Source organism: Myodes glareolus, chromosome 3 (genome assembly GCF_982192425.1).
Source record: "Myodes glareolus chromosome 3, mMyoGla1.1, whole genome shotgun sequence".
Lineage (NCBI taxonomy): Eukaryota > Metazoa > Chordata > Mammalia > Rodentia > Cricetidae > Myodes > Myodes glareolus.
Genome location: NC_142028.1, coordinates 37,758,757 through 37,782,264, shown reverse-complemented (window position 1 = coordinate 37,782,264; position 23,508 = coordinate 37,758,757). Strand labels below are relative to the sequence as shown.

At 50.7% G+C, this 23,508-nt stretch overlaps 2 protein-coding genes across 6 annotated transcripts; both read left to right on the top strand.

Annotated features, from left to right (window-relative positions):
* The first annotated feature begins 14 nt into the window (after positions 1–14).
* Positions 15–11,857, top strand: Il17rc (interleukin 17 receptor C). 4 transcript variants are annotated; one of them, XM_087904429.1, is made up of 18 exons: positions 15–331; positions 613–634; positions 797–949; positions 1,179–1,241; positions 1,323–1,396; positions 2,982–3,093; positions 3,377–3,421; positions 5,172–5,311; positions 5,519–5,578; positions 7,325–7,379; positions 7,460–7,641; positions 7,731–7,781; positions 8,824–8,869; positions 9,024–9,145; positions 9,306–9,365; positions 9,899–9,950; positions 10,999–11,094; positions 11,211–11,857. In XM_087904429.1, exons 1-18 carry the CDS (start codon positions 227–229, stop codon positions 11,831–11,833), a joined length of 2,061 nt encoding a protein of 686 aa, XP_087760555.1. In that variant the 5' UTR covers positions 15–226; the 3' UTR covers positions 11,834–11,857. The 4 variants fall into 4 exon arrangements, with proteins under 4 accessions (XP_087760555.1, XP_048294563.3, XP_087760556.1 ...); XM_048438606.3 differs by having other exon boundaries at positions 1,323–1,432; XM_087904430.1 differs by lacking the exon at positions 3,377–3,421.
* Positions 11,858–12,060: 203 nt separating this feature from the next.
* Positions 12,061–22,865, top strand: Creld1 (CRELD disulfide isomerase 1). 2 transcript variants are annotated; one of them, XM_048438610.3, is made up of 11 exons: positions 12,061–12,387; positions 12,553–12,788; positions 13,164–13,246; positions 17,702–17,812; positions 18,267–18,358; positions 19,387–19,563; positions 19,648–19,743; positions 21,173–21,256; positions 21,426–21,521; positions 21,673–21,807; positions 22,264–22,865. In XM_048438610.3, the coding sequence occupies exons 2-11, from the start codon at positions 12,615–12,617 to the stop codon at positions 22,476–22,478; spliced, it is 1,263 nt and encodes a 420-aa protein (XP_048294567.1). In that variant the 5' UTR covers positions 12,061–12,387; positions 12,553–12,614; the 3' UTR covers positions 22,479–22,865. The 2 variants fall into 2 exon arrangements, with proteins under 2 accessions (XP_048294567.1, XP_085542979.1); XM_085686853.2 differs by having other exon boundaries at positions 12,061–12,788.
* The last annotated feature ends 643 nt before the right edge of the window (positions 22,866–23,508 follow it).

Here is a 23,508-nt window from a genome sequence, read left to right as displayed (position 1 = left end):
ACAGGGTGGGGCGGGAACAGCCTGCTGGGAGTCAAACCGAAAGCACTCCAGCTGAAACTGGGCCCGGAGTCCGGGCTCCGAGTGGGAAAGTATGACTGGAGAGCAATTCTAGCCCTTGTTCTTTCCCAGGGACACAGGGCTGGTTGGCAGCAGGGGTGGGGTGTCTGCCCCCCCTTGGGGGGGCAGGACCGGGCCTCAGGCCTGGGTGCTGTGTAGCACCTGGAAGATGCCAATGTCCTGGTTCCTGCTGTCCTTGGCTCTGGGCCGGAGCCCTGTGGTGGTTTCTCTGGAGAGGCTTGTGGAGCCTCACGACACTGCACGCTGCTCTCTAGTGAGTCTGGGGCCCTGGGAAGCTGGGGAAGGCTGAGAGTTCAGTCTGTGCCTCTTCACAGCCCTAATCTGGCTCCTGTCACTGACTCCATCAGAACTGCCCAGTCTGGTCTGTCTGGTGCTGATGGGGATGATGGAAAGGGGACAAGAATTAGTCTTGTCTTCAGGGAAGGGCTTGAGGTAGGGAGCCCCAGAAGGAGGTAGGCAGGGGTAGGGGTTGTCAAGCAAGGGAAGGTGCTGAGATTTGGGGGTGTAAACTGCTTTTCCTTCCTTCCTTCACAGGGCCTTTCCTGCCACCTCTGGGGTAAGTGTTGCTACTTTAACTTCCGATTAGCTGAAAGGGAAGGGACTGTTTACCCCCAGCCCCGAGAGGCCAGGCTGAGCTAGCTCCCCTGCCCTCTGGAGGTGTCAGAAGCCAAACCAGGCTCTGAGCAGCTTCAGCTCCCACTCCGCCCTTCACACCCAGATGGTGATGTGCTCTGCCTGCCTGGAAGCATCGAGTCTGCCCCGGGCCCTGTACTGGTGCCTACGTGCCTACAGACGGAGCTGGTGCTGCGGTGCCCACAGGAGACTGATTGTGCCCTCTGTGTCCGCGTGGTTGTGCACTTGGCTGTGCACGGTGAGTGGGGAGTCCTGTGACTGTGTGAGCACACATGAGAGTGCCTGGGAAAGGCATGAGGACTGCAGACTCTGTGCACATCTGCAGTGTTGGAGACACTGGCCCAAGCATCCCTAGGCCAGCCTGTTCTCCCAGGCCTCTGCTTACCAACCGTGGCATTTCTGGAAGGGAATCTAAGCCCAGAGAAAGTGTCTAACTTTGGCTTTACTCTCTTCTTTGTTCCTTGCAGGGGGCTGGGAAGAGCCTGAAGAAGGGGAAAACTCTGATTTAGAACTCCAAGAACCTAGAAATGGTGAGGAGTCAGTTGGCCCAGCCGCTGTTTTCTGCCAGGGTCTTTCCCATGGCCTGGCTGACCCCTGTTTGTTGCCCACAGCATCTCTCCTGGCCCAGGTGGTGCTCTCCTTCCAGGCCTACCCCACTACCCGCTGTGCCTTGCTGGAGATACAGGTGCCCGCTGTCCTGGTGCAGCCTGGTCAGTCTGTGGTATGTGAAGTGCTCCTCCTGCTGAGTAGCCACGTTCTAAATCTGACATTCCCGCCACAATCCCAGGCAGTGTTTCTTTAAATCTTGGGTCTGATGTAAGCAATGACCCCTCTCAGCCTTCATGGTGTTTTTTTCTGTCTACATCACATGTTTGACTTGGTGAGAAGTAACTAAGCAGTTATCTGGACAATTTTATTTCATTCTCTCACCAGCAGCAAATAGGGCTTCCAATTGCTTCCATCTTTGCCAACACTTGGCATTTTTTAATTTAAATGTTAGTCATTCTGCTATGTATGCTGTGGTTTATAACTGGGGATTTGTGTGGACATATGCGGTGGTAATGTTTATATTTCTAAATTATATTTGTTTATTTATTATGTATGTATGTTTCCTGGGGGTTCATATGGAGGGCAGACAACAACTTAGAGTCTGTTTTCTCCTTATTACCATAAAGGTTCTGGGGATTGAGCTCAGGTTGTCAAGCGTGGTAGCAAGCACTTTACCTACCAGGCATCTAGGCACCCACTGGCTGGTGTTTTTGTTGTTGGTTTGGTGTGTGAATGTGGGGGATGGGCATGCTGGGGATGAAACCAAAGGCTTTGTACATACTAAGCAACTGTCTACTACTGAGCTACATTCTCAGACCTTGTTTTTAATTAGACAGTATCTTGCTGTGTAGTCTAGGCTGAACTCCTCCTGCCTCACCCTCCTGAGTGCTAGGACTATAGGTACATGCCACTATGTTTGGTATTCATTACAGCTTTAATTTGCATACCCCTAATGACTGACAAAGTCACTTGTTACATGCTTATTGGCTGTTTATGACTTCCTTCATGAAAAGTCCTTTTTAACTTTTGATGACTTTATAAAATAAGAATGAAGGGCTGGGAATGTAACTCAGTGATAGAGCTCTTGCCTAACATACTCAAAGTCCTGGGTTTGATTCCCAGCAACACACACACACACGCATGCACGCACACACGCATGCACGCACACATGCATGCACGCTCACACATGCACACACTACATGCATGAACATACACACGCGCACGGACACTCACATGCATACATACTCACACACACATGTATGTGTACGCACACATTTTTTTAATCTGCAGAGTTGACTCCACAGTGCAGCCATGAACACACTGAGGTGCTTGTATTAGCATATCTGATCAGCTTCCCCCCTCCCCCCGTCAAGTGGCCCATGACAACAGGTGTAGGCAGCAATGCAGATGGCCTGGTTAATCCCAAGCCTACCAACACAGGCAGACACTTGCTTCAGAACTGGGGACCTGTTCAAAAAAGGAAATTTAGCTGGATGGTGGTGGCAAATACCTTTAATCCCAGCACTTGGGAGGCAGAGGCTGGCAGTTCTCTGTGAGTTCGAGGCCAGCCTGGTCTATAGAGCAAGTTCCCCAAACAGCCAGGGCTACACAGAGAGACTCTGCCCCCTCCAAAAAAATCAGTGGGTGAGCAGAGTGGTCTGTCCACCTGAGCTCGAGATCTTGGCCTGGCTTCTGAGCCCTGTACCACCCTCTCCTCTTAGGGCTCTGCAGTGTTTGACTGTTTCGAGGCTGGTCTTGGGGCTGAGGTGCGAATCTGGTCCTACACTCAGCCCAGGTACCAGAAAGAACTCAATGTCACACAGCAGCTTCCTGGTAAGTGACCCAGAACCCTGGTCCCCTAGTCTGTGGTCCCTCTGGTCACTCCCCCTCTTCCTAGTTCTATTACTTACAGGCAGGAATCTGAGCTGGTATCCTCTCCTCCATAGCCAGTTCCTGGTACTTCCAGCTCCTGGGATGGGTGCTCTATGCCCACACAAATGTGGGTGATCTTCGGGGCACAGGTAGCCCCGCTCAGTATCTCCCCATGGGTTGGGTTGCCTCCCTTCTTTCCTTGGCCCTCAGCCCCACTGGAGGTTTTTCTGTGATCTCTCCCCAGACTGCAGGGGTCTTGAAGTCCGGGACAGCATCCAGAGCTGCTGGGGTAGGGGCTAGGGACAGTGGGCTGGGTGGAGGGAGGAACAGGGTTTGGAGTTCACATAATGCATACTTTGGGTTGACTTCAGCCCTGAGATGCCAAATTCCAAAAGTTACGGGACATGGTCCTTCATTCATTCATTCATTCATTCACTCATTCCACATGAACTGTTGTAGTTACTTCATCTGTGCCAGACATTGGCAGTATAAAGATGAACCTTTTCTTATAACAAGTGTTCATTAATACCAGGGACATATAGAGAGGCCCAAAGCACTGCCAAGATTATGGTGCCTATCTTCATAGAACAAAGTGAAAATGATATTAAGCCTGAAATAGGGACCAAGAAAGTCAAAATTTTACTTCTGAATTTTTTTGATGTGACTATTATTTTGTATCTTCTTCTAAAGAAAATTTGTATATAGCATATACAAAAAGTTAAAAGTGCAATAATTTTTTTGAGACAAGGTCTCACTGTGTCATTCTTGCTGGACCAGAACTCACAAGTCTCATGTCCACACAAATCCACCTGCCTCTGCTTTCCAAGTGCTGGGATTGCATGTGCACCATCGTGTCCAGCAAAGAGGCTTTAAGCTAGCTCAGTGATGTGGATATATAGTTATGTTGTTTTGGTTTTGACAGGAGCTTGCTAGGGTGTGTGTGCATTCTAGGCTTGGACTTGTGATCCTCCTGCCTTAGCCCTTTCTTGGCTGAGGTTGCAGGTGTGTGTCACCACATCTGGTCCAGCTGTGTCAGTGTTTACACATGCATCGACTTCTACAACGTGCACAAGGTGAAACATGAATTCTGTGGCAGTTTTTAAACTTTGAAATCATCCAAATCTTCTCTTTCTTCTTTTCAATTTTTTGGCCTTCCTCTTTGGCACCTCATGAAGCTCACTAGGCACCAGGGCTTTGAGAACAGACACGCATCAGGTGTCTCATCTTGTCACGCAGTGGTGACGGCTTTCCTTAGTCAACAAACATTGACTGAAGAATTACCCTGTGCCAGACATGGTTATAGACTGGAAGGAAATCAATAAGCAAACTCTCTGCAACTCCCATCCTTATGGATCTGGGAGTGGGATTAGGGAGGGGTTGAGAGAAGATCCAGTAGCCCTGTGTAGATGTAAGGTGTACAGTAAGGCAGATGGCGACTGGAGTTTGGAGAGAAGTCAAGAGAGGGGGATGGGAAGACTGAGAGTGGCAATAGTGAGATAGTGCACTGTAGCGAGGGATGTGAAGGGTCCAGTATTTGAGAGACGGGAGTTCCACAGGGAGAGTGCAGCACATGCAAAGGCCCCGGGGTAGGATCAAGATCGAGCATGCTTAAGGAATACAAAGAAACTTCATGTGTTTGCAGCAAAGTCATCAAGACAAGGTACTAACAGATGAGGTTAGAGAGAGGTCAGAAACCAGGCTGGTTAAGGCCTGGCAAGCTTTGCAAGAAGTGCAGCTTTTACTGACATTACTATGTGGGACATAGGCAGAGTCTAGGGAGAGTCATTGGCATTGAGGAGGTAGCAGGATTCTACGGGCTGCAGAGGAAGAAGAGTTGTCCCAAGACGCAAGTTGGAGCCTCTGTGGGTTTGTCTCTGGGCTTGTGGCTGGGGACAAAACCTGGTCTGTCCTCCCAGGGCCTCCTAGACTCAGGGTTTGATGGAATTTCCAATGGGACAGTTGGTGAGTATGGCCCAGGCTTGGCTGTGCTGAAGGGGTGAAGAGAGTCTGAATCCCACCCCCTTTGCTTTCCCCTCTAGCCCTGCCCTGGCTTAATGTGTCTGCAGATGGTGACAGTGTTCACTTGGTATTGGACATCTCTGAGGAGCAAAACTTTGGCTTCTTATTGTACTGGGATCAGGTCCAGGGTCCTCTCAAACCCTGGAGATACAAAAACCTGGTGAGACTTCTCCTTCAGGTCCATGTTCACCCTGTGCTCACACCCATATTAAGGATATGTGTAAACTGTCAAAGGGGTTACATCCAAAGCAGAGGACCTTGAAGGGGTGCAAAGGGGCGTTCTATCTACCTATTTCCCTCAACTTTGGGCCTCGCTGTGTCTTCTCCTTATCTTCTCTTAACTCACTTCCATCTGTTCATCCCACAGACTGGACCACAGACTATTACCTTAAACCATACAGACCTGGTTCCCTGCCTCTGCATTCAGGTAGGAGCAGAATCCACCTGCACATGGGAGAGGGGGCTAGGGAGGTACAGAGGGATGGCCTCCGATCTTGTAGGGTCACTGTTCTCCCTACTCTGTAGGGACCATGGCCCCTTTGGGTTGCTGGCTGTCCCTTTACTCTTGTTGTCCTGTGCCTTCTCCTTGTTGTGCCCAGAATGCTCCTGAAGTCCTTTCTCCACAGGACTGTTCCTCGTGACTCAGAGGTCACCTCTTCCCTGAAGCCTTTCCCTCCTCTTCTAGTTCCCTTTGTGTTCCCGTGAAGGGTAGGACCCACGCTACGCACTTAAGTGAGCTTGAATCCCCCTTGCCAGTTACAGTCTGTATGACCCTGGGCAAGCCACTGCCTCTCTGAGCCTGCTTCTTATCTGCAGTCTGGATCAACTGTACCCTCGCGGGGCGGGGCTGTTGTAAAGAAGGGTGCCACAGCTAGGTTTAAATATGGTGGCTGCTGCCACTCCCTCTAATTGCACACGATATTATTCATCGAGTCCCATCCACGTGACCTCTTACTCATTCTTTCTCCTTCCTCTCCATCTTCAGTTCACCTTGGGCCTCTATAATCTCTCTTGTAGTCTGTCAATAACCTCCACACCCTACCTCCTTTTCCAGGGCCTTTCTGCCATCCCTGGTTCCCTAGTTTTACCCTTAACTGAACCTTTCCCAGTAGACTTCCTTCCAACTTCTCCTTTATGAGAAGTTTGTTATTTCCCGTGGAACTGCTGACCAAAGCTCGCCCACCCTGCCTTTCCTCAGGCGGTTCCCACTTCTGCTTTCAGGCACCCAAACCTTCCCAGCTCACATCACCTCTTTCCCAAAGCTTCTCCACTCTCCTGGCCTTTCTTAGTTCCCAGTCCCCGTCCTGGCTTTTCTTGTCCACGTGTCACTTCCTGTAACATCTGGGCTTCTGTCTAACTTTTCGTTGTGCACGTAAGATGCTCAGTGAATATTTGGAAGTGGGCAGGTGACTAACGTTCACATATTTTATCCTTACAACTACGAGTCTGTGACTTCCTCAAAGGCAAGCAAAGCATACCTTATTCAAACACAGGAGCTTTGCCAGACTCTTGGACAGTTCCTGGCATACAGTGGGTGCTAATATTGGCTGTAGAGATGAATGAGCAAATCCCCACTGCCAAACACAATAGTAAGACACATGACAGATGCTCAGGAAATGTGTGCTGTGATTTAACGACATCGCCATGTCCAATGCCCACCACTGAGTAGGTTCTCTCAGTTAAACATTTGATGAATAAATATGTTTTCTCACAGCAGAGTGTTAAGCACATGGGAGATGCTCTTACAAACCGAGCACAGTATTTGATACATAGGCGGTATTCACACAATGGTTGTGAAGTGAATCAAGGTTACTAACCTAAGGCTCTTAGTGTATACCCACTGCTAAGACACACAGTAGGCACTCATTAACAGCAAAGGCAGGTGGATCTCTGCGAGTTCCCGGCCAGACAGGGCTACATGGTGAGACCCTGTATCAAAAACAGAAAAACAAGCAAGAACAAGCCCCTCGCCCCAAATTGAGAGATGTTCCTAGTGCCACATGGCAGTGTTTACTGAGAGAATCCGAATTCCCATCTCTAGAGCTCTGTAAGAGGTGAGGAAGGTGGTGAGTGTTTGTGAGACCTGCCTCGAGGAATGTATCCTGATATGCAGCAGGGTCTGACACATGCTCATGGATGAGTGACTGTTTTGGATCGACTTTTTTCTTCCCAGGTGTGGCCCCTGGAGCCAGACTCTGTTAGGACCAGTTTCTGCCCTTTCCGGGAAGGTGAGTGGATCTCCTCTGGCAAGGGGTTGGCTGCGTAGGAAGGCTGATTCATGTTTAGTAACCCTGACTCTCTTCTCTAGATCCCCGTGCACACCGGAACCTTTGGCACATAGCCAGGCTGCAGGTGCTGTCCCCAGGGAGATGGCAGCTAAATGCACCATGCTCTCTGCCGGCCAAGGTGGCACTATGCTGGCAGGCACCAGACCAGGTTCCCTGCCAGCCACTTGTGCCACCAATGCTCCAGGAGAATGTCACTGTGAATGTGAGGTCAAAGGCAGACCCAGGATGGAGAGAGAAAGGGGGACCCCAGGTTTTCTCTTCGTGACCTCACTCATTCCCTGCCTTCCACAGAAGCCTCATGAGTTCCCGTCGGTGAGAGGCCACCCCAACCTCTGTGTCCAGGTCAGAATGGTGATCAAAAGCATTGGGCTGAGGGTGGGACCCGGCACCAATTCTCCTCCCCAAACCACAGCGTCCACAGGTACTCCTTGGAACCCATGTTCCCATTACACACATCATACACAGACACACTAATAATAATAATAATTTTTAGGTAAAAAAATAAAAGCATTCATTCAAGATTTAGCTGGGCATGGTGACTCGTGCCTATATTCCTAGCACTTGGGAGGCTGAGGCAGGAGGACATGCTGCCTTGAGTTTGAGGCTACCCTGGCCTGAGCTGTAGTGAATGACAGGCCAGCCTAGGTTAAAGATCGAGACTGTTACAAAACAAAACAGAGGGCTAGTGAGATGGCTCAGTGGTTAAGAGCACTGACTGCTCCTCCAGAGGACCCGGGTTCAATTCCCAGCACCCACATGACAGCTCACAGCTGTCTGTAACTAACTCCAGTTCAAGAGAATCTGACATCATTATACCAATGCACATGAAATAAAGTCAAATAAAGTTTCAAAACAAAACAAAACAGATTGGTTGGCTATCTACTACGTGCCAGCCACTTTGAGACAGCTCTGTCAGTGAACAAAGCCAAGCACTGTTCCTCTCATCACAGAACCTGTTCCTAAGGAAGGAAGGTGAACAATACGTATAACTGAACAGCACATTAAAGTGAAACCCATGCTGTGGTAAAAGGTGAAGGCATGGGGAAGGGCAGAGGTTGTCATTTTCAGTGGGTGGCTGGGTGAGGCCAAGAATGAGTCTACTCTGAGGTGGCAGGTACGGGCGACCGGCTGTAAGTGCTTCAAGACCCAGAGAGCAGCTGCAGGGTTGTAAGCTCCGTCAGCACAGATCTCTCCCAAGGCCTGCTCTGAGACAGATGGGTGACTCCTAATCCTGCAGCTGAACCCAGATGTGCCTAACCTCAGGTCCAGAGTGCAGAGCCGGCCTGATGGGCTTCCTCTTGCCTGCTCCTTCCCTTGTGGACTTTCCAGCCCTGGCTCTTGCCTTTCCTAGCGCTCCTAACTCTGGCCCCTTCTAACTAAGCAGGTGAGCAGCTTGGAGAAGGTACAGTTCCAAGAATGCTTGTGGGCTGGTGAGTGGGGCTTGTGGGTGACTGGGACAGGGTTCCTTGCAATTGGGGTGAGCCATGGAAAAACTGCTTCTGGGGGTGAAGGTCAGGGGATGGGAGGAAGACAAGTGGAAACTACTGAGTGGGTCTTGCTAGAGTGGCCTCTCCCCCCTCCCAGACTCCTTGGGGCCCTTCAAGGACGATATGCTATTAGTGGAGATGAAAACCGGCCTAGACAGCACATCAGTCTGTGCCTTGGAACCCAGTGGCTGTACAGTACTGCCTAGCAACGCCTCCACGGTGAGGACCAGGGAATCTCCCTCCAGACCTTCCCAGCTCCGTGCCCATGCCTTCCCAATGCCTTCCCAAGTCTCCCAGCATCTCTCGACAAACAATTCTGCTCCAGTGCAGCACCTTCCATGCTGCCCCAGGTGACAGCCCCCTTTCCCTTGACTTGCAGAGAGCAGCTGGCCTTGGAGAGCAGTTGCTGCAGGACTTCCGGACACACCAGTGTGAGCAGGTGAGTTGGTGATAAAACATGTCCTAGTGCCTACAGGCAAGATCCTTCAAATCCGCACTGGCCGACCTGTTCCGCTTGCTTTGTGTCTAGTACTGGGTCAGGAAAGAGCAGGAACATATAGTTCCTTTCCTTTAGGTGCTCACTTCTGGCTAGAGACTGGCTAAGTGATACACCCCCAGTTAGAAAGAGCTTTGAGGAAGACTGGCTTTGGGGAAGGTCCCAGTTGGCATAGAGCTCAGCTTAGGCACAGCTTGAGCAAAAGCAGGAGCCTGCTCTGGGCAGGGAAGTATGCATAGCCGAGGATACAAATTTGAACAGGCTGGACAGAAATTATTAAGTGTTGAACGGCAAGCACCGGTCTGTGGTTGTGTCTTTTTTTTTTTTTTTTTTTTTTTTGAGACAGGGTTTCTCTGTTTAACAGTCCTGGAACTCACTTGGCCTCAAACTCAGAGAGATCCACCTGCCTCTGCCTCCTGAGTGCTGGGATTAAAGGCATGCGCCAGCAGCACCCGGCCTGTGGTTGTGTCTTACAGCTGTGGAAGGATGATGACCTGGGAGCGTTATGGGCCTGCCCCATGGACAAGTGTGAGTATGCCAGGGACTGCTCTTCCTGGGTACGGAGCTGACTCTGACGACAGGGGCTACAGTGCTGGGCAACGGATGCGATGCTTTGCCTGGCTCAAAAACATCACAGCTACACTCCTTTATCCATTCCAAAACCACAGAGGCAGAAAGATGGTTCAGTCGGTAAAGGCACTTGCCACCAAGCCTGACTACCTGAGCTCCCTGGGAGCCAGATGAACAGACTGCCTAGAGTTGTCCTCTGACCTCCACACATGCCCTGCGGCCTGTGGAGAGACGGAGACACAGAGAACACACTTTCAGGGATCCCAGCATTACCAAAAAGGCAGAACTTGCCCTTGCCAACACAAGTCCAAAAGAGCCCAGTCAAGAACATCCAATAAGTATGAGCTGTTGAATGTTTGCAGTGCTAGGTAACGAAGCAGTGGAAAGGGTTCGGCAGGTGACCCTAGGTGGGATGAAGGGTTCAGGGGAAAGGTCCTAGCCTCACTGAGGTCTGACCTAGGTAAAGGGAGTCAAGCTGCATTTTTAAGATTGTGCAGAACATTTCTGAGAGTTTCCAAGGCAGTCAGTGTGGTTAGAGAGTCTTGGGAGGAAGATGGGAGGCTCATAAGAGATGTGGGATTTTATGTTCCCAGCAACACCAGCTTCTTTAGGGATTAGAAATACCCACAGCGTGAAGGACTGAATCAGAAAAGGGGGGGAGGGCTAGTTAGAAGGTTATTGCAGTCATGGCAAGACAACAAGGTTAAAGGCCTGCAACCCTACGCTTAAGGGGCACTATCAGCTGACATTTAAACACTTACCAGGGCTGGCACTGTTTCGTATTTTACATGCAACCCTATGCACTTGGTACCGTTATCCCAAATTTACAGGCTTGAGAATTGAGGCAGGTCACACAGATGGAACTTTTTCAGTGCACAAGCTCTGACACTGACTTTGGGGCAAATTACTTCAGGTCTACTACGGGCCTCAGTTTTCCTCCTCCGTGAAACGGAGCGAGCGAAAAGTGTAAGGTTCCTAACTAGCCCATTCTTCCTGTCTATCCCAGACATCCATAGGCGCTGGGTCCTGGTGTGGCTGTTCTGCCTACTCTTGGTCGCTGCACTTTCCTTCTTTCTCCTTCTAAAAAAGGATCGCATGAAAGGTGAGCGCCTCCCTGTCCCGGTTTCAAAGGGACAGCCTCAAAGGGTGACTCTGGGCTCGAGTGGATGGAGGGAAGGCAGGTCCGGGCTCACCCACACGGGCTTGCTCTCCCGACAGCTGCCCCCAGGGCCCGCACAACCTTGCTCCTCCACTCTGCCGAGGGAGAGGGCTACGAGCGTTTGGTGGGCGCGCTGGCGTCTGCCTTGAGCCAGCTGCCGCTGGGCGTGGCCGTGGACCTGTGGAGCCGCCGCGAGCTGAGCGCGCACGGGGCCCTGGCCTGGTTCCACGAGCAGAGGCGCAGGACCCTGCAGGAGGATGGCATGGTGGTCCTCCTCTTCTCGCAAGCGGCGGTGGCGCAGTGCCAGCAGTGGCTCCAACACCAGACTGTGGGACCGGGGCCGCATGACGCCCTCGCCTCCTGGCTCAGCTGCGTGCTGCCCGACTTCCTGCAAGGCCGGGCTGCCGGCCGCTACGTCGGGGTCTACTTCGACGGGCTGCTGCACCCCGATGCCGTGCCCGCCCCGTTCCGTGCCGCGCCGCTCTTCTCCCTGCCATCGCAGCTGCCCGGCTTCCTGGACGTCCTGCTGGGAGGCTGCGCCCGGAGCTCCGGGCGGCCCGCGGACAGGGTGGAGCGAGTGGCCCAGGCCCTGCGGGCTGCCCTGGACAGCTGCAACCTGCAATCGGGAGCCCCCGGGAACTATAGCGAAGCATGGGACCCGGGACCCTACCCTGCACTCTAATAAAGACCAACGCTGTTACCCTAACCTAGTAGCCCTGGTCGTGTGTACGTCCTACTGAACCGCTAAGAGAGCTTTTAACCCGCGGTCCTTTAAAGCCCGGACAGGTGCAGCCCGGCGCCTCTTCTGGTTGGTTAGCATGGGATGACGCAATGGCACATGGCCAGCCTTCATTGGCTGTGAGGAGGCCCCGCCCTCTTGGCTGCGGCGTTGGAGAAGGGTGTCCTTTTACAGAGGCGGTGGCGTTAAGGAGGCTCGGCCCACAACTCCCGGGGCGGGGGCGGGTACTTTTTTTTTCTCCCTGTAGTCTAGCGGGGTCTGGATCCTTCCTGTCCTGTTCCAGGCCGTCCCTGCGTCTTCCAAAGAGGCTCGGAACTTGACCCCTTCTCTTCATATCCGGATCCGGGCTCCTCCCCCAGGACCGCCCATCCGGCTTTCACTCGGAATATTTGGAATCTGAACCTTTCTAATTCTGACCCCTAATAACTCACTGAGACCCTAAAACCATGGGCTGACGCCTGCTCCTTTGCCAGCGATTCCTGCCACCTACCCCTTCGGTAACGGAGACATAATTTCTCTCCTGGAGTTATAGATTAGGCTTCTTTCCTGTCCCAGAGTCTCAGCCTCCAGTACCCCAATTCGTCCTCGTTTGTAATTACGTAGATCTGGGGCTTTCAGCCTCAAGGCACCTCAGGAACAAGCCCTCGCTTTCCTCCTTACAGCCTGGCTTCTCCAGTGACCCCTCCCCTTGCCCTAAATCTGCACGTCCCCCGCCTGGAAAAAGATGGCCCCACAACCCCTAAGGGGCCTGGTCCCATCTCTGCTCTGGGGCCTGAGCCTTTTTCTGAGCCTCCCGGGATCTGTCTGGCTCCAGCCCTCTTCACCTCCCCACTCTTCTCCCCGAGCTGAGCCCCATCCTTGTCATACCTGCCGAGCACTGGTGGACAGCTTCAACAAGGTGGGTGCACTAATAGCCTAGTGGGAGGGGCCCTTTCGCAGAGAGCAGGGAGCTCTCAGGGCAAACCTGCATGAACTCTAGTCCGAGTATGGGTTGCTTGCTTTAGCTGTATGGTCTTTGGGAAACAATGCCTCCGTTTCCTGATCAATAATATAAACTAGTGAAATGTTAGAATGTTAAGCCGGGCGTGGTGGCACAGGCTTTTAATCCCAGCACTCGGGAAGCAGAGGCAGGTGGATCTCTGAATTCGAGACCAGCCTGGTTTACAGAGCGAGTTCCAGGACAGAAACCCTGCCTCAAAAACAAAAACAAAAACAAAAACAAAAAGAATGCACCAGGCCCTGTACTTGGGTATTCCTAATTTCTTCCCTCCAGGGCCTAGAGAGAACCATCCGGGACAACTTTGGTGGTGGAAACACTGCCTGGGAGGAAGAGAAGTTGTCCAAATACAAAGACAGGTAAGAAGGCGGTGGGGAGGTACACACCCCAACTCTTGGTCGCTGTTGATTGGTTGGAACAGATTCTCTTGGGAGCATTCATTCCGCAGATATGGAACATTAACAGGACGCAGTAAATGAGGAAACCAAACCCATCTTTGTGAAACTTGCATTTTAGTAGGAGACAAACAGTACATACTATCTGTCAGGTGAAGAACAGCAATTTGGGTAGACCGCAGGTGGGTGGGAGGTGTTCAGGATGGTTCGTTTGAACAGACACCTCGGCTGGAGTCGCAGGGCCGACTTTATGTTTCTCTCAACCATGGCTGGAGTAGAGTGAGCGAAAGGCTACAGAAAGGAGTTTAGATTTTGTCCTGAACATGAGGTCTAAAGAGGATATTGGGTTTCCTGAACCCGGGATTACAGGCGGTTGTTAGCCACCACGTTGATGCTGGGAGCTGAACCCAGGTCCTCTGCAGGAGCGGGCAATGTTCCTAACTGCTGAGCCGTCTTTCCAACCTCTGGAAAGATGAAGAGATGAATCACTGACACTTAAGTCCAGGAAGCCAGGGCAGCATGGAGGGAGTGGGGAGAGCAGCTGAGCTGGGGGGCGGGGCGGGTAAACCAGGGCAGCACAGAGGGAATCAGGAGAGCAGCTGGGGTGTGGCGGGGTGGGGCTGGGTAGGGCAAGTAAGCTTCTGCAGTCTAGGAATAAAGGCAGCGTGAGCTAGCAAGACATTCGGTAGTGGACACAGTGAGAATTTGTTGAAATCTGAGCACGTTTTGGAGATCATCAGTTGACATGATGGGTTCCTTAGGGGGCATGAGAGAAAGTACTATAGACCGGGCAATTTGCAGGTATGTTCTGAGGAAGTAAGACTGCAGAGAGGGTGTGGGTGGGGTCAGGCCGCGCCTTGGAACAGGAGGTGAAATGGCCTGTGGACGCCCAGGGAGCCTCCATCTCATTCCAGAGTTCAAGAGAGAGGTAGGGCTAGAAACAGGAATTTGAGACGCCCTCTAGCTTTTCAAAGTGACACTGGGAGGAGGGGCCAGCAAGAGTCAGGCCTGCTGGTGGGTTCCTGCTGTTTTAGCTCTGCTACAGTTGCTGCCTGTTCTTGGTACTGTGGTGAAGTAAACAGGTTCCCAGTAGGAGGGAAAGTTTCTGTTTTTCTGTAACTGGGCCGGCTCCTTTTCCTCAGTTTTCTCATTTAGGAGAGCAGTTACACTAACAATACTTCTGGCTTTATAATGACTTCTGGGTTCATTTTCTTTTTCTTTAAAATTTTTTGTTTTAGCACGGTTCCGTGGTGGCGCACACCTTTAATCCCAGCATTCGGGAGGCAGATGCAGGTGGATCTCTGTGAGTTCAAGGCCAGCTTGGTCTACAAAGCGAGTTCCAGGATAGGTGCCAAAGCTACACAGAGAAATCCTATCTTTAAAACAACAACAACAATAAAAATTATTTTGTTTTATTCTATTATATATTTTTTTCACTTTTTAAATAATTTATTTTTATTTTATGTGTGTTGGTGTTTTGTCTGCACGTTTATCTGTGTGAGGGTGTTGAATTCCCTGGAATTGGAGTTGTAGACAGTTGTGAGCTGCCATGTGGTTGCTTGGGAATTGAAATTGGGTCTTCTGGAAGAGCAGCTAGTGCTTGTAACCGTTGAGCCATCTCTCCGGCCCTATTTCTTTCTCTTTTTTTCTTTTTTTTCACTTTTGATATAAGCTCTCACTCTCTATATAGTCTTGACTGGCCTTGAACTCACAGAGATCTGTCTGCCTCTGACCCTCAGTGCTGGAATTAAAGGTGTGCACCACCACACCTGACTTCTTTTTAAATTTTTACCATTTATTTATTTGTGTGTGTGTGTGTGTGTGTGTGTGTGTGTGTGTGTGTGTGTATGCGTGTGTACATGTGCACAGCTTCTTCAGGAGTCAGTTCTTGTTTTCCACTTGGATCCTAGGGATTGAACTCAGGTCCCCAGTCTTGGTAGCAATTGACAGCAAGCGCCTTTCCCGTTTGAACCATCTTAGTAGCTCCCAAATTTCTTTTTTCTTTCCTCCTCTTGTTTTGTCTGGCTAAATTACCTCCTCTAGTATGCCACTGTGTCAGACCTTTTAAATACATGACATAATACATGTTTATTTACTTTTCATTCTTTTTTTGAGAATTTAGTATAATTAATTTTTATGTTGTGTATACATGTTTGTGTGTGTTCACATGTGTATGTGCACAGTATATTAACTCCAAGTGTCCATTTTATTTATTTTGATTATTTTCTGTATATGAATGTTTTGCCTGCGTGTCTGTATCCACATGCATACAGTGCCTATGGAAGCCAGAAGGAAGTATCAGATCCCCTGGAACTGGAGTTATAGGTAGTTGTGAGCCACCATGTGGGTGCTGGGAGTTCAACCTGGGTCCTGTGGAAGAGCAACCAGTGCTCTGAACTGCTGAACTCTCTCCATCATCCCATATTATTATCGCTGTCGTTATTATTATTACTATTGTTATTATTTTTTAAGCAGGGTTTCTCTCTCTAGCCATGACTGTCCTGGAACTTGATCTATATACCGTACTGGTTTTGAACTCAGGATGAACTAAAGACATGTGCTACCATGCCCGGCTGTCCCACCTTATTTTTTAAAACGGTTCTCTCACTGAACCTGGAGCTCACTAACTTGGTTATTCTGCTGAACTGGAGACAGGGATCTGCCTGTCTCTGACCCCTCCCCACCCTGTGCTGGGGTTACAGACACCATGCCACACTTGGCTTTTACACGGGGACTGGGAGTCTAAAATCAGGTTCTCCTGTTTGTTCGGGAGTCACTTACCCAGTAAGTCGTCTCCTCAGGCCCCAAGTCATATTTTACATAATAAAAAATTCTGTTTTTGTGATATGATTTCATGTAGACCAGGCAACTTTCTGGCTTACTGTATAGTGACCTTGAACTCCTGATCTTTCTGGCTCTTCCTCCTAAGTGATGAGATTACAAGCATGAGCCATGAGCCACCATACCTGGTTTATATATTAATTTTTAAATTGTAAAATACACATAAAAGAACTTATCGGGCTGGGAATGTAGCCAAGTTGTCAGAGTGCTTGTCTTGTGCACAGTTCCTTCCCCAGCACCTAAAAAACCAGGCATGGTGGTGCAGGCCTGTAATTCTAGCAGTGGGGAGCTGGAAGCAGGAGATTAAGGGTGTGCCCAGCTACATAACAAGTTCAAGACCAGTCTAGCCATGTGACAAAACAAAACAAAACAAAAAAACAATAGGGACACTCAGTACATTCTTACTGCTAAATAACTACCACTGTCTACTTCCAGAACTTTCTCACTTTTAATTTTGTTTTTGTTGTGACATGGTTTCTCTATATAGTTCAGACTGACCTCTAACTCAGTGACTCCTGCCTTAACCTCCAGAGTGCTGGGATTACAGGTATATGCTACCGCATTTGGTTTTAAAACATATTCACCACTCAAGAAGAAATCTTATACCCATTAAGTAGCTCTTCCTCATCCTTCCTTCCCTCGGGCTCCGACAGCTGCTAATATTGCTCTCACCATGCAGAAACCTGTGTGGGTTTTCTGACTCCTTTGAAACCCTACATCACGTGGCCTTTTGTATCTGGCTCCTTTCACTTAGTGTAATGTTTCTGTAGCTCCCTTATTATGTGATATGTGCCTCTTAGGACGGGATGATATCCCATTGAGTGGACATGCTGCATTTTCTTTGATTGGCTAATGGGCAGTTGGGTTGTTGTCTACGTTTTGCCCACTCTGAGTATTGCAGCTGTGAGCATATGTGTACAAGTTTGTACTGGAACATTTGTCGTTCATTCTTTTGGGTATGTGCCCGGGAGAGGATTGCTGAGTCATGGTGGCTCCGTTTAATTGATTGATTGCACCATCTTGCATTCCCACTTAGAGTGCAGAAAGGGTTTCGTTTTCTCTACATCCTTGCCAGTGCTTGGTAGATCATATGTTTGCAGGAGGGGTGGGGGTCCTCTCTGCCTCTCTGAGTTGCCCTTCCCAGGCTCCTGGTGTAATTTTAATGCTGTCTTCCCAGCATGGCTATCGGAGGCCAGATTTGGGAGCTGAAGACTCAGGATTTACCTGCAGCAGTGTTATTGTTCTATTTGACAGACTGAAAAAAAGAAGTGTGCCCAACATGGTGGTGGGATGTAGAGGCAGGAGAGTTCTAGGCCATCCTGGGGGGCACAGCGAAAGCCTGATTAAAACTGTGGGGCCAGAGGTGAGAAACGAAAACAAGAAAGGCTTAATGACTTGCCCAAATCCTACCTCTAGCTCCTGACCTAGGCCTGTCTGATCCCAGAGCCAGTGGCCCTTCTGTTAGTAATGCCCCATGGCCCCTTCCTGGATATCCAGTGGGAGGGAAGGTAGAGAGAGACCCGAGGAGCAGGTGGGTGGGTGGAATATGCTCATAACACTCCAGTCCTGTCCGGTCAGCGAGACCCGCCTGGTGGAGGTGCTGGAGGACGTGTGCAGCAAGTCAGACTTCGAGTGCCATCGCCTGCTGGAGCTCAGCGAGGAACTGGTGGAAGCCTGGTGGTTTCACAAGTGAGAGGCGTTGGGGCTTCCCTCTGGTGGGCCTGGTGGTTTCACAAGTGAGAGGCGTGGGGGCTTCCCTCTGGTGGGCCTGGTGGTTTCACAAGTGAGAGGCGTGGGGGGCTTCCCTTGGGGGGGCCTGGTAGTTTCACAGGGAAGGGCAAGCCTTCCCTGGGACTGGGTTACAGACAGGCCCTGATGATATAATTTTTACTGCCAGGAAATGGTTGCGCACCAGCCTTGTTTGGAGCCTTCCAAACCTAGATCTAAGGACTTGCTGTGGGTACCAGGCCCCCATTCTGGGCCTATTTACCCCTCTGCCAAGTGGAAAAGGGGCCTTAGTCAAGTGATTTCTGGGACACATGCCCAGGCTGAATTACAGATTGGGTAAGAGGCAGAAGGAGGCGGCCACTCTGACTCTGTCTCAGCACCCGCTCTCCCTTTCACCTCATCTGCCCCATCTTAGGCAGCAAGAAGCCCCAGACCTCTTCCAGTGGCTCTGTTCGGATTCCCTGAAGCTCTGCTGCCCCTCTGGCACTTTTGGGCCCTCCTGCCTGCGTGAGTCTTTCGTGATCCTCTTTGGAAGTGGGAGGAGACTGCTGAGGCCCTGGAGCCTGGCCCAGCTGTGTGAGAGCAGGGTTACTCAGGCGGCACCTTCAGTCCTGTGCTCTGGCCTGTCTCTCAGGCCTGAGATGAACACATCAGTGGGTCAGGCTGGGAAAAGAAGCACAGGGCTAGCCTGGTGCAATGTGACTGTTATCAGATATTAAATAAATGTTACCCCACCCCTGCCTTCATTCTCACGTCTGTCAGACCGTACCTAGGGAGGGACAGACATGTGCCCTGAAGCCTCCATTATTGCTATCTGTCCACCTCTTCAGACTCAAGACAAGAGCTGAACTTAGTCTAGTTCTGTCTTTATTAACTTATTTATTATTTGTTTTGTTTTTGTTTGAGGTGGCAAGGTTGCATCTGTGAGCCCAGGCTTTGAACATGTATAATCCGGACTGAGCCTTCTGGGTGCTGGAATTGCAGGTGCATGCCATCATGCCAGGCCCCTAGCCCTTTTGGAATTACTTTTCCTGTAAACAAGGGAAAGGGTTCGGCATTGGAACGATCAGTTCAGACTTTAGAAAAGATTCATCAGATGTGGTGGTGCATGCCTGTCATGCTAGTACGCAAGAAGCTGAGGCAGGAGGATGTTCAAAGTCTATTCAGATAAATTATCTGGACTTCCTGAAGAGTCCATCGCAAACACAAACAAATAAACACTGTGTGTATGTGTATGTATGAAGGAAGGAGAATTGACTTTGAGGCCGCCCTGGTCTATATAGTGAGTTCCAGATCAGCTAAGGCTACATAAATGAGACCTCTCAAAAAAGAAAAAAAAAAACTAAGTAGGTAAATAAAAATAAATGAAAAGTTTGCTTAATTGTTTTGCAATAGGCTATTTCATATAGCTTATAACAGACTATGTGAATATTAATCTTCCTTTCCAAAAATTACTTAGGACCATGTAGAAAATAACCTTCTCTTAAATGACAAAGTTGCATATAAGATCTCACCCAATTGATGTCTGCCCACAGCATGTCCTGGGGGCACAGAGAGGCCCTGCGGTGGCTACGGGCAGTGTGAAGGGGAAGGGACTCGAGGGGGCAGCGGGCACTGTGCCTGTCAAGTCGGCTATGGGGGCGAGGCCTGTGGCCAGTGTGGCCTTGGCTACTTTGAGGCGGAGCGCAACAGCAGCCATCTGGTATGTTCGGGTAGGTAGCCAAAAGGTGTGGTGCGGGGCAGGGATAGCCAGGACACCTGCCTGCCCATCCTTATGCTGTCTGCTTTTTACCCAGCATGTTTTGGTCCCTGTGCCCGCTGCACAGGACCTGAAGAATCCCACTGTCTGCAGTGCAAGAAAGGCTGGGCCCTGCATCATCTCAAGTGTGTAGGTAAGTGGGGAACACTGGTGGACCCTGGACTTTACTCCCGGGCCTTTACCAGTCCCATCCCATTCACATGGAACCCTCAGCCTGGAAAGGCAACAGAGGTGTTCACAGTCTAGAATGCAGAGGATGCACGCCAGACCCAGCTTAGCACAGGGCAGTGATGATCAGGAAGGCCTTCTTGGAAGAAGTGCTACTTTGGCCAGGCCTTTCTTCTTTTCCCCACTTAAGTTTTTTGAGCCAGGGTTTCTATGTGTAGCCCTCACTATCTTGGAACTGGCTTTGCAGACTAGGCTGGCCTTGAACTCAGAGACTCACTTGCCTCTGCCTTACCTTTTATTTATTTATTTTTTAAGATTTATTTATTTATTATGTATACAGTGTTCTGCCTGCAAGTATGCCTGCATGCCAGAAGAGGGCACCAGATCTTATTGCAGATGGCTGTGATGGTTGTGAGCCACCATGTGGGTGCTGGAAATTGAACTCAGGACCTCTGGAAGAACACAAAGTGCTGTTAACCCCTGAGCCATCTCTCCAGCCCTTGCTGAGAGATTAGCAACCAAATCTTACAAAAACAAAACAAAACAACAACAAAAATCCAGCGTGGGCTCAGCAGTGAGATGACTCAGCAGTTAAAGGTGCTTGCTGACAAACTGAAGACCAGAATCAAATCCTTGGACACGCGTGGTGCAAGGAGAAAGCCGGCTCCAGCAAGTCGTCCTCTGATTTCCAAGTGCGTGCTGTGGCATGGACGCACCCCCACACATACACATTTGCATATATGCATGAAAATGATAATACACTTTGTTCTTAAAGAATGACAAGAATTGAAAGCCTTGTATAGTAAATACAAGGTATAGTAAATCATGCCTAGGATTTAGCACTGGAGTGGTGGAGGCAGGATTAGAAGTTCAAGGCCATCCTTGGGCGCACAGTAGTTTCAGGCCAGCGTGGGCTGCATGAGACCATGTCTCATAAACTAAAGAAGTTGTTCTGTATATAACAGTCTTGATGTGAGTGGTTCAGGTTAGCAGTGTAGCTGTCTTATCAGTCACTCGGGGACCCAGGTCCCCTCTGTCTGTGGCATTCCCTTGGATATAAACTGCACAGATGGTTCTGAGTCCCGGCCATCTCCCGCTTCTGTCTCAGCACTCAGGAAGTGAGAAGGGGCTGGTTGTGTTAAGGCTAAGGTAAAAGTAGACTATGTCGCTCCCATCTCCATACCCGTCTGCGGTCTGAGCTTATTACAGGGCAGACAGACTTGTGTCTCTGACTGGGCAGGGCCAGTCCAGCTGCAGGATTCCTTCAGAGCTGGCAGCCAGTTTGCGGTCTCTCCCGCACTTGCGATTGCGGGCAAGCCCACTCCTGACAATCCTGCCCTCATTTCTCTGCTAGTCCTGCAAAGTGACACTCCTAACCTTGACCCTCTCCACAGACATCGACGAGTGTGGCACAGAGGAAGCCACCTGTGGAGCCGACCAGTTCTGTGTGAACACAGAAGGCTCCTATGAGTGTCGAGGTCAGTGTCCACTGCTGAAGGATGAGGCTGGGATGGAGGAGAGGGACCGAGATGCTGCTTCATGCCTGTCCCTCCAAGCTTCTGCCTTCTCAGGCTCCAGAGCCCTCAGCTGCCTGAGATCACCTCTGCCTCTCCTCCCCTCCTCTCCCCTCCCCTCTGCCCTCTCCAGATTGTGCAAAGGCCTGCCTGGGTTGTATGGGAGCAGGGCCAGGGCGCTGCAAAAAATGTAGCCGTGGCTACCAGCAGGTGGGCTCCAAGTGCCTAGGTGAGTCTTATGCCAATGGGGGCTGAAAGGTGGGAGAGGCAAGGGAACGAGGGATGCCACATTGAGTCTGCGTGGGAGTGAAATGCAGTCTGGGGTGCTGTGCGGGAACTCGGGGCAGTCAGCACTGTGACCCCTTTCCCTCCTCCCCCAGATGTGGATGAGTGTGAAACAGTGGTATGTCCAGGAGAGAACGAGCAGTGTGAGAACACGGACGGCAGCTACCGCTGTGTCTGTGCTGAGGGCTACAGGCAGGAGGACGGTGTCTGCGTGAAGGAGCAGATCCCAGGTAAGCAGGGAGGGGGGAGGCTGGGCTGGGCTGGCCCGGTCCGGCTTGCAGACAAGCTCCCCCTCCAGGCCCCACTTCACCGCCACCCAAAGAGGCCTTACCTGGTCCCTGTGTATGTTTTCAAGGTTGACTTTTGAGACTGCATTTCCTCACATCACAGCTAGAAAGAGAACCAGATTTGGCACCAAAACACTCCGCCTCCCTAAGCCTGTTTTCTCCTGTCCAATGGGACCAGTCCTCTGCAAAACCTTGGGCAGCCCCGTTACTTCCCAGCTTCTTTCAAGCTTAGGGTGGCAGGGTCTCAGCTGCCCCTGCAGAGGCTTTCTAATTAGTGAGTGATGCCGTGTGCTTGGTGAGCCAGGTGGGCTCAGCAGCAGTGAGGAGGTGTGTGGGGGCTGTGGGCAGCTCTGGGAACTGCCAGGAACTAGGCACCGGCAAGTCGCACCTCCTCTGCAGAGCCGGCGGGCTTCTTCGCGGAGATGACGGAGGATGAGCTGGTGGTCCTGCAGCAGATGTTCTTTGGTGTCATCATCTGCGCTCTGGCCACGCTCGCTGCTAAGGGTGACTTGGTGTTCACTGCCATCTTCATTGGAGCCGTGGCAGCCATGACCGGGTACTGGCTGTCAGAGCGAAGTGACCGTGTGCTGGAGGGCTTCATCAAGGGCAGATAATCTCTGCCACCCAGGACACCCCCAGAGGTCACAGCTCTCTCCTGCTGGACACCTGGGACAGTATGGTTTCTCTTTACCTGCCTTACTGAGCAGCCCAGGACCCCAGTAGCCCCAGGGGTTAAAAAGAAGCCCCGAAGCTGATGCCATGAGCCTAGGAGACTGGCAGGCCTTACAGTGTGTGAATTTCAAAAGACAGTTTCTCCTTAGGGAGGCTGTAGGCTCTGACCCTGCCCAGGATGAGAGGTGTCCCCTCAGGGGTGGGGCTGCCGTAGCCCTCCTCCCAGGTGCATGCTGCCAGCTCCTGTTGTGTACTCACCTCCCACAGCCCAGCCATTGACTTATTTATTCATCTCAGGAAATAAAGGAAAGGTCTTGAAAACTGGGAAAGCGTCAGTCTTAACTACCCATCACTGCTACCTCGGTGAAGTTTTCCACAACCCTGGGAAATTGAGGGCTGCCGAGTGGTGGGAAGGGCTGGAGAGATGGGTCAGTCGTTAAAGAGCACTTGTTGCCCTTGCAGAGGATCCAGGTTCAATTCCCATCACCCATGTGGTGGCTCACAACCATCCATCCTCCATCAGACTCAGTCTTCTGACCTTCTCGGGTACACACGGTACACATATGTGTACACAGTACACATATACATGCAGGCAAAACATTCATACACATGAAATAAATCTACAGAACTTTTTTAAATTAAAAAAACCAAAAGAAATGGAGAGAGGAAGAAGAAAGATAACAGAGGAACCAGCTTAGGAATTGATCTTTCTGGATTGAATACCAGCTGTCATTGCAGGACCCAAGTAATGTAGGACACCTCCAAACTTCTCTTTCTCACTTCTGAAGTGGGCAGAATGCTTTCTGATTAGGCCTAAAGTGTGGATTACAGGAGGTGGGGCTGCACAGTAGACAGATTTTAGTGAGACAGTGGAGGTTGTGCCTGCCAGAGCCAGAGGCAACCTTCCTCAGGAAGGCTCTTAGTTCCTGTGGGTCAGGACTTCCTGTCTCTCCCCTAAGGGTGTAGGATCCT

Bases quoted from the DNA above. Each gene is read 5' to 3' on its own strand.
- Creld1 (XM_048438610.3), top strand. From the start codon at position 12,615: ATGGCCCCACAACCCCTAAGGGGCCTGGTCCCATCTCTGCTCTGGGGC. The intron at 19,564-19,647 runs GTAGGTAGCCAA...CTTTTTACCCAG, and splicing joins CAGCCATCTGGTATGTTCGG to CATGTTTTGGTCCCTGTGCC. The intron at 21,808-22,263 runs GTAAGCAGGGAG...CCTCCTCTGCAG, and splicing joins CGTGAAGGAGCAGATCCCAG to AGCCGGCGGGCTTCTTCGCG.
- Il17rc (XM_048438606.3), top strand. From the start codon at position 227: ATGCCAATGTCCTGGTTCCTGCTGTCCTTGGCTCTGGGCCGGAGCCCT. The intron at 3,422-5,171 runs GTAGGGGCTAGG...TTTCCCCTCTAG, and splicing joins CAGCATCCAGAGCTGCTGGG to CCCTGCCCTGGCTTAATGTG. The intron at 7,642-7,730 runs GTGAGGTCAAAG...TGCCTTCCACAG, and splicing joins AGGAGAATGTCACTGTGAAT to AAGCCTCATGAGTTCCCGTC.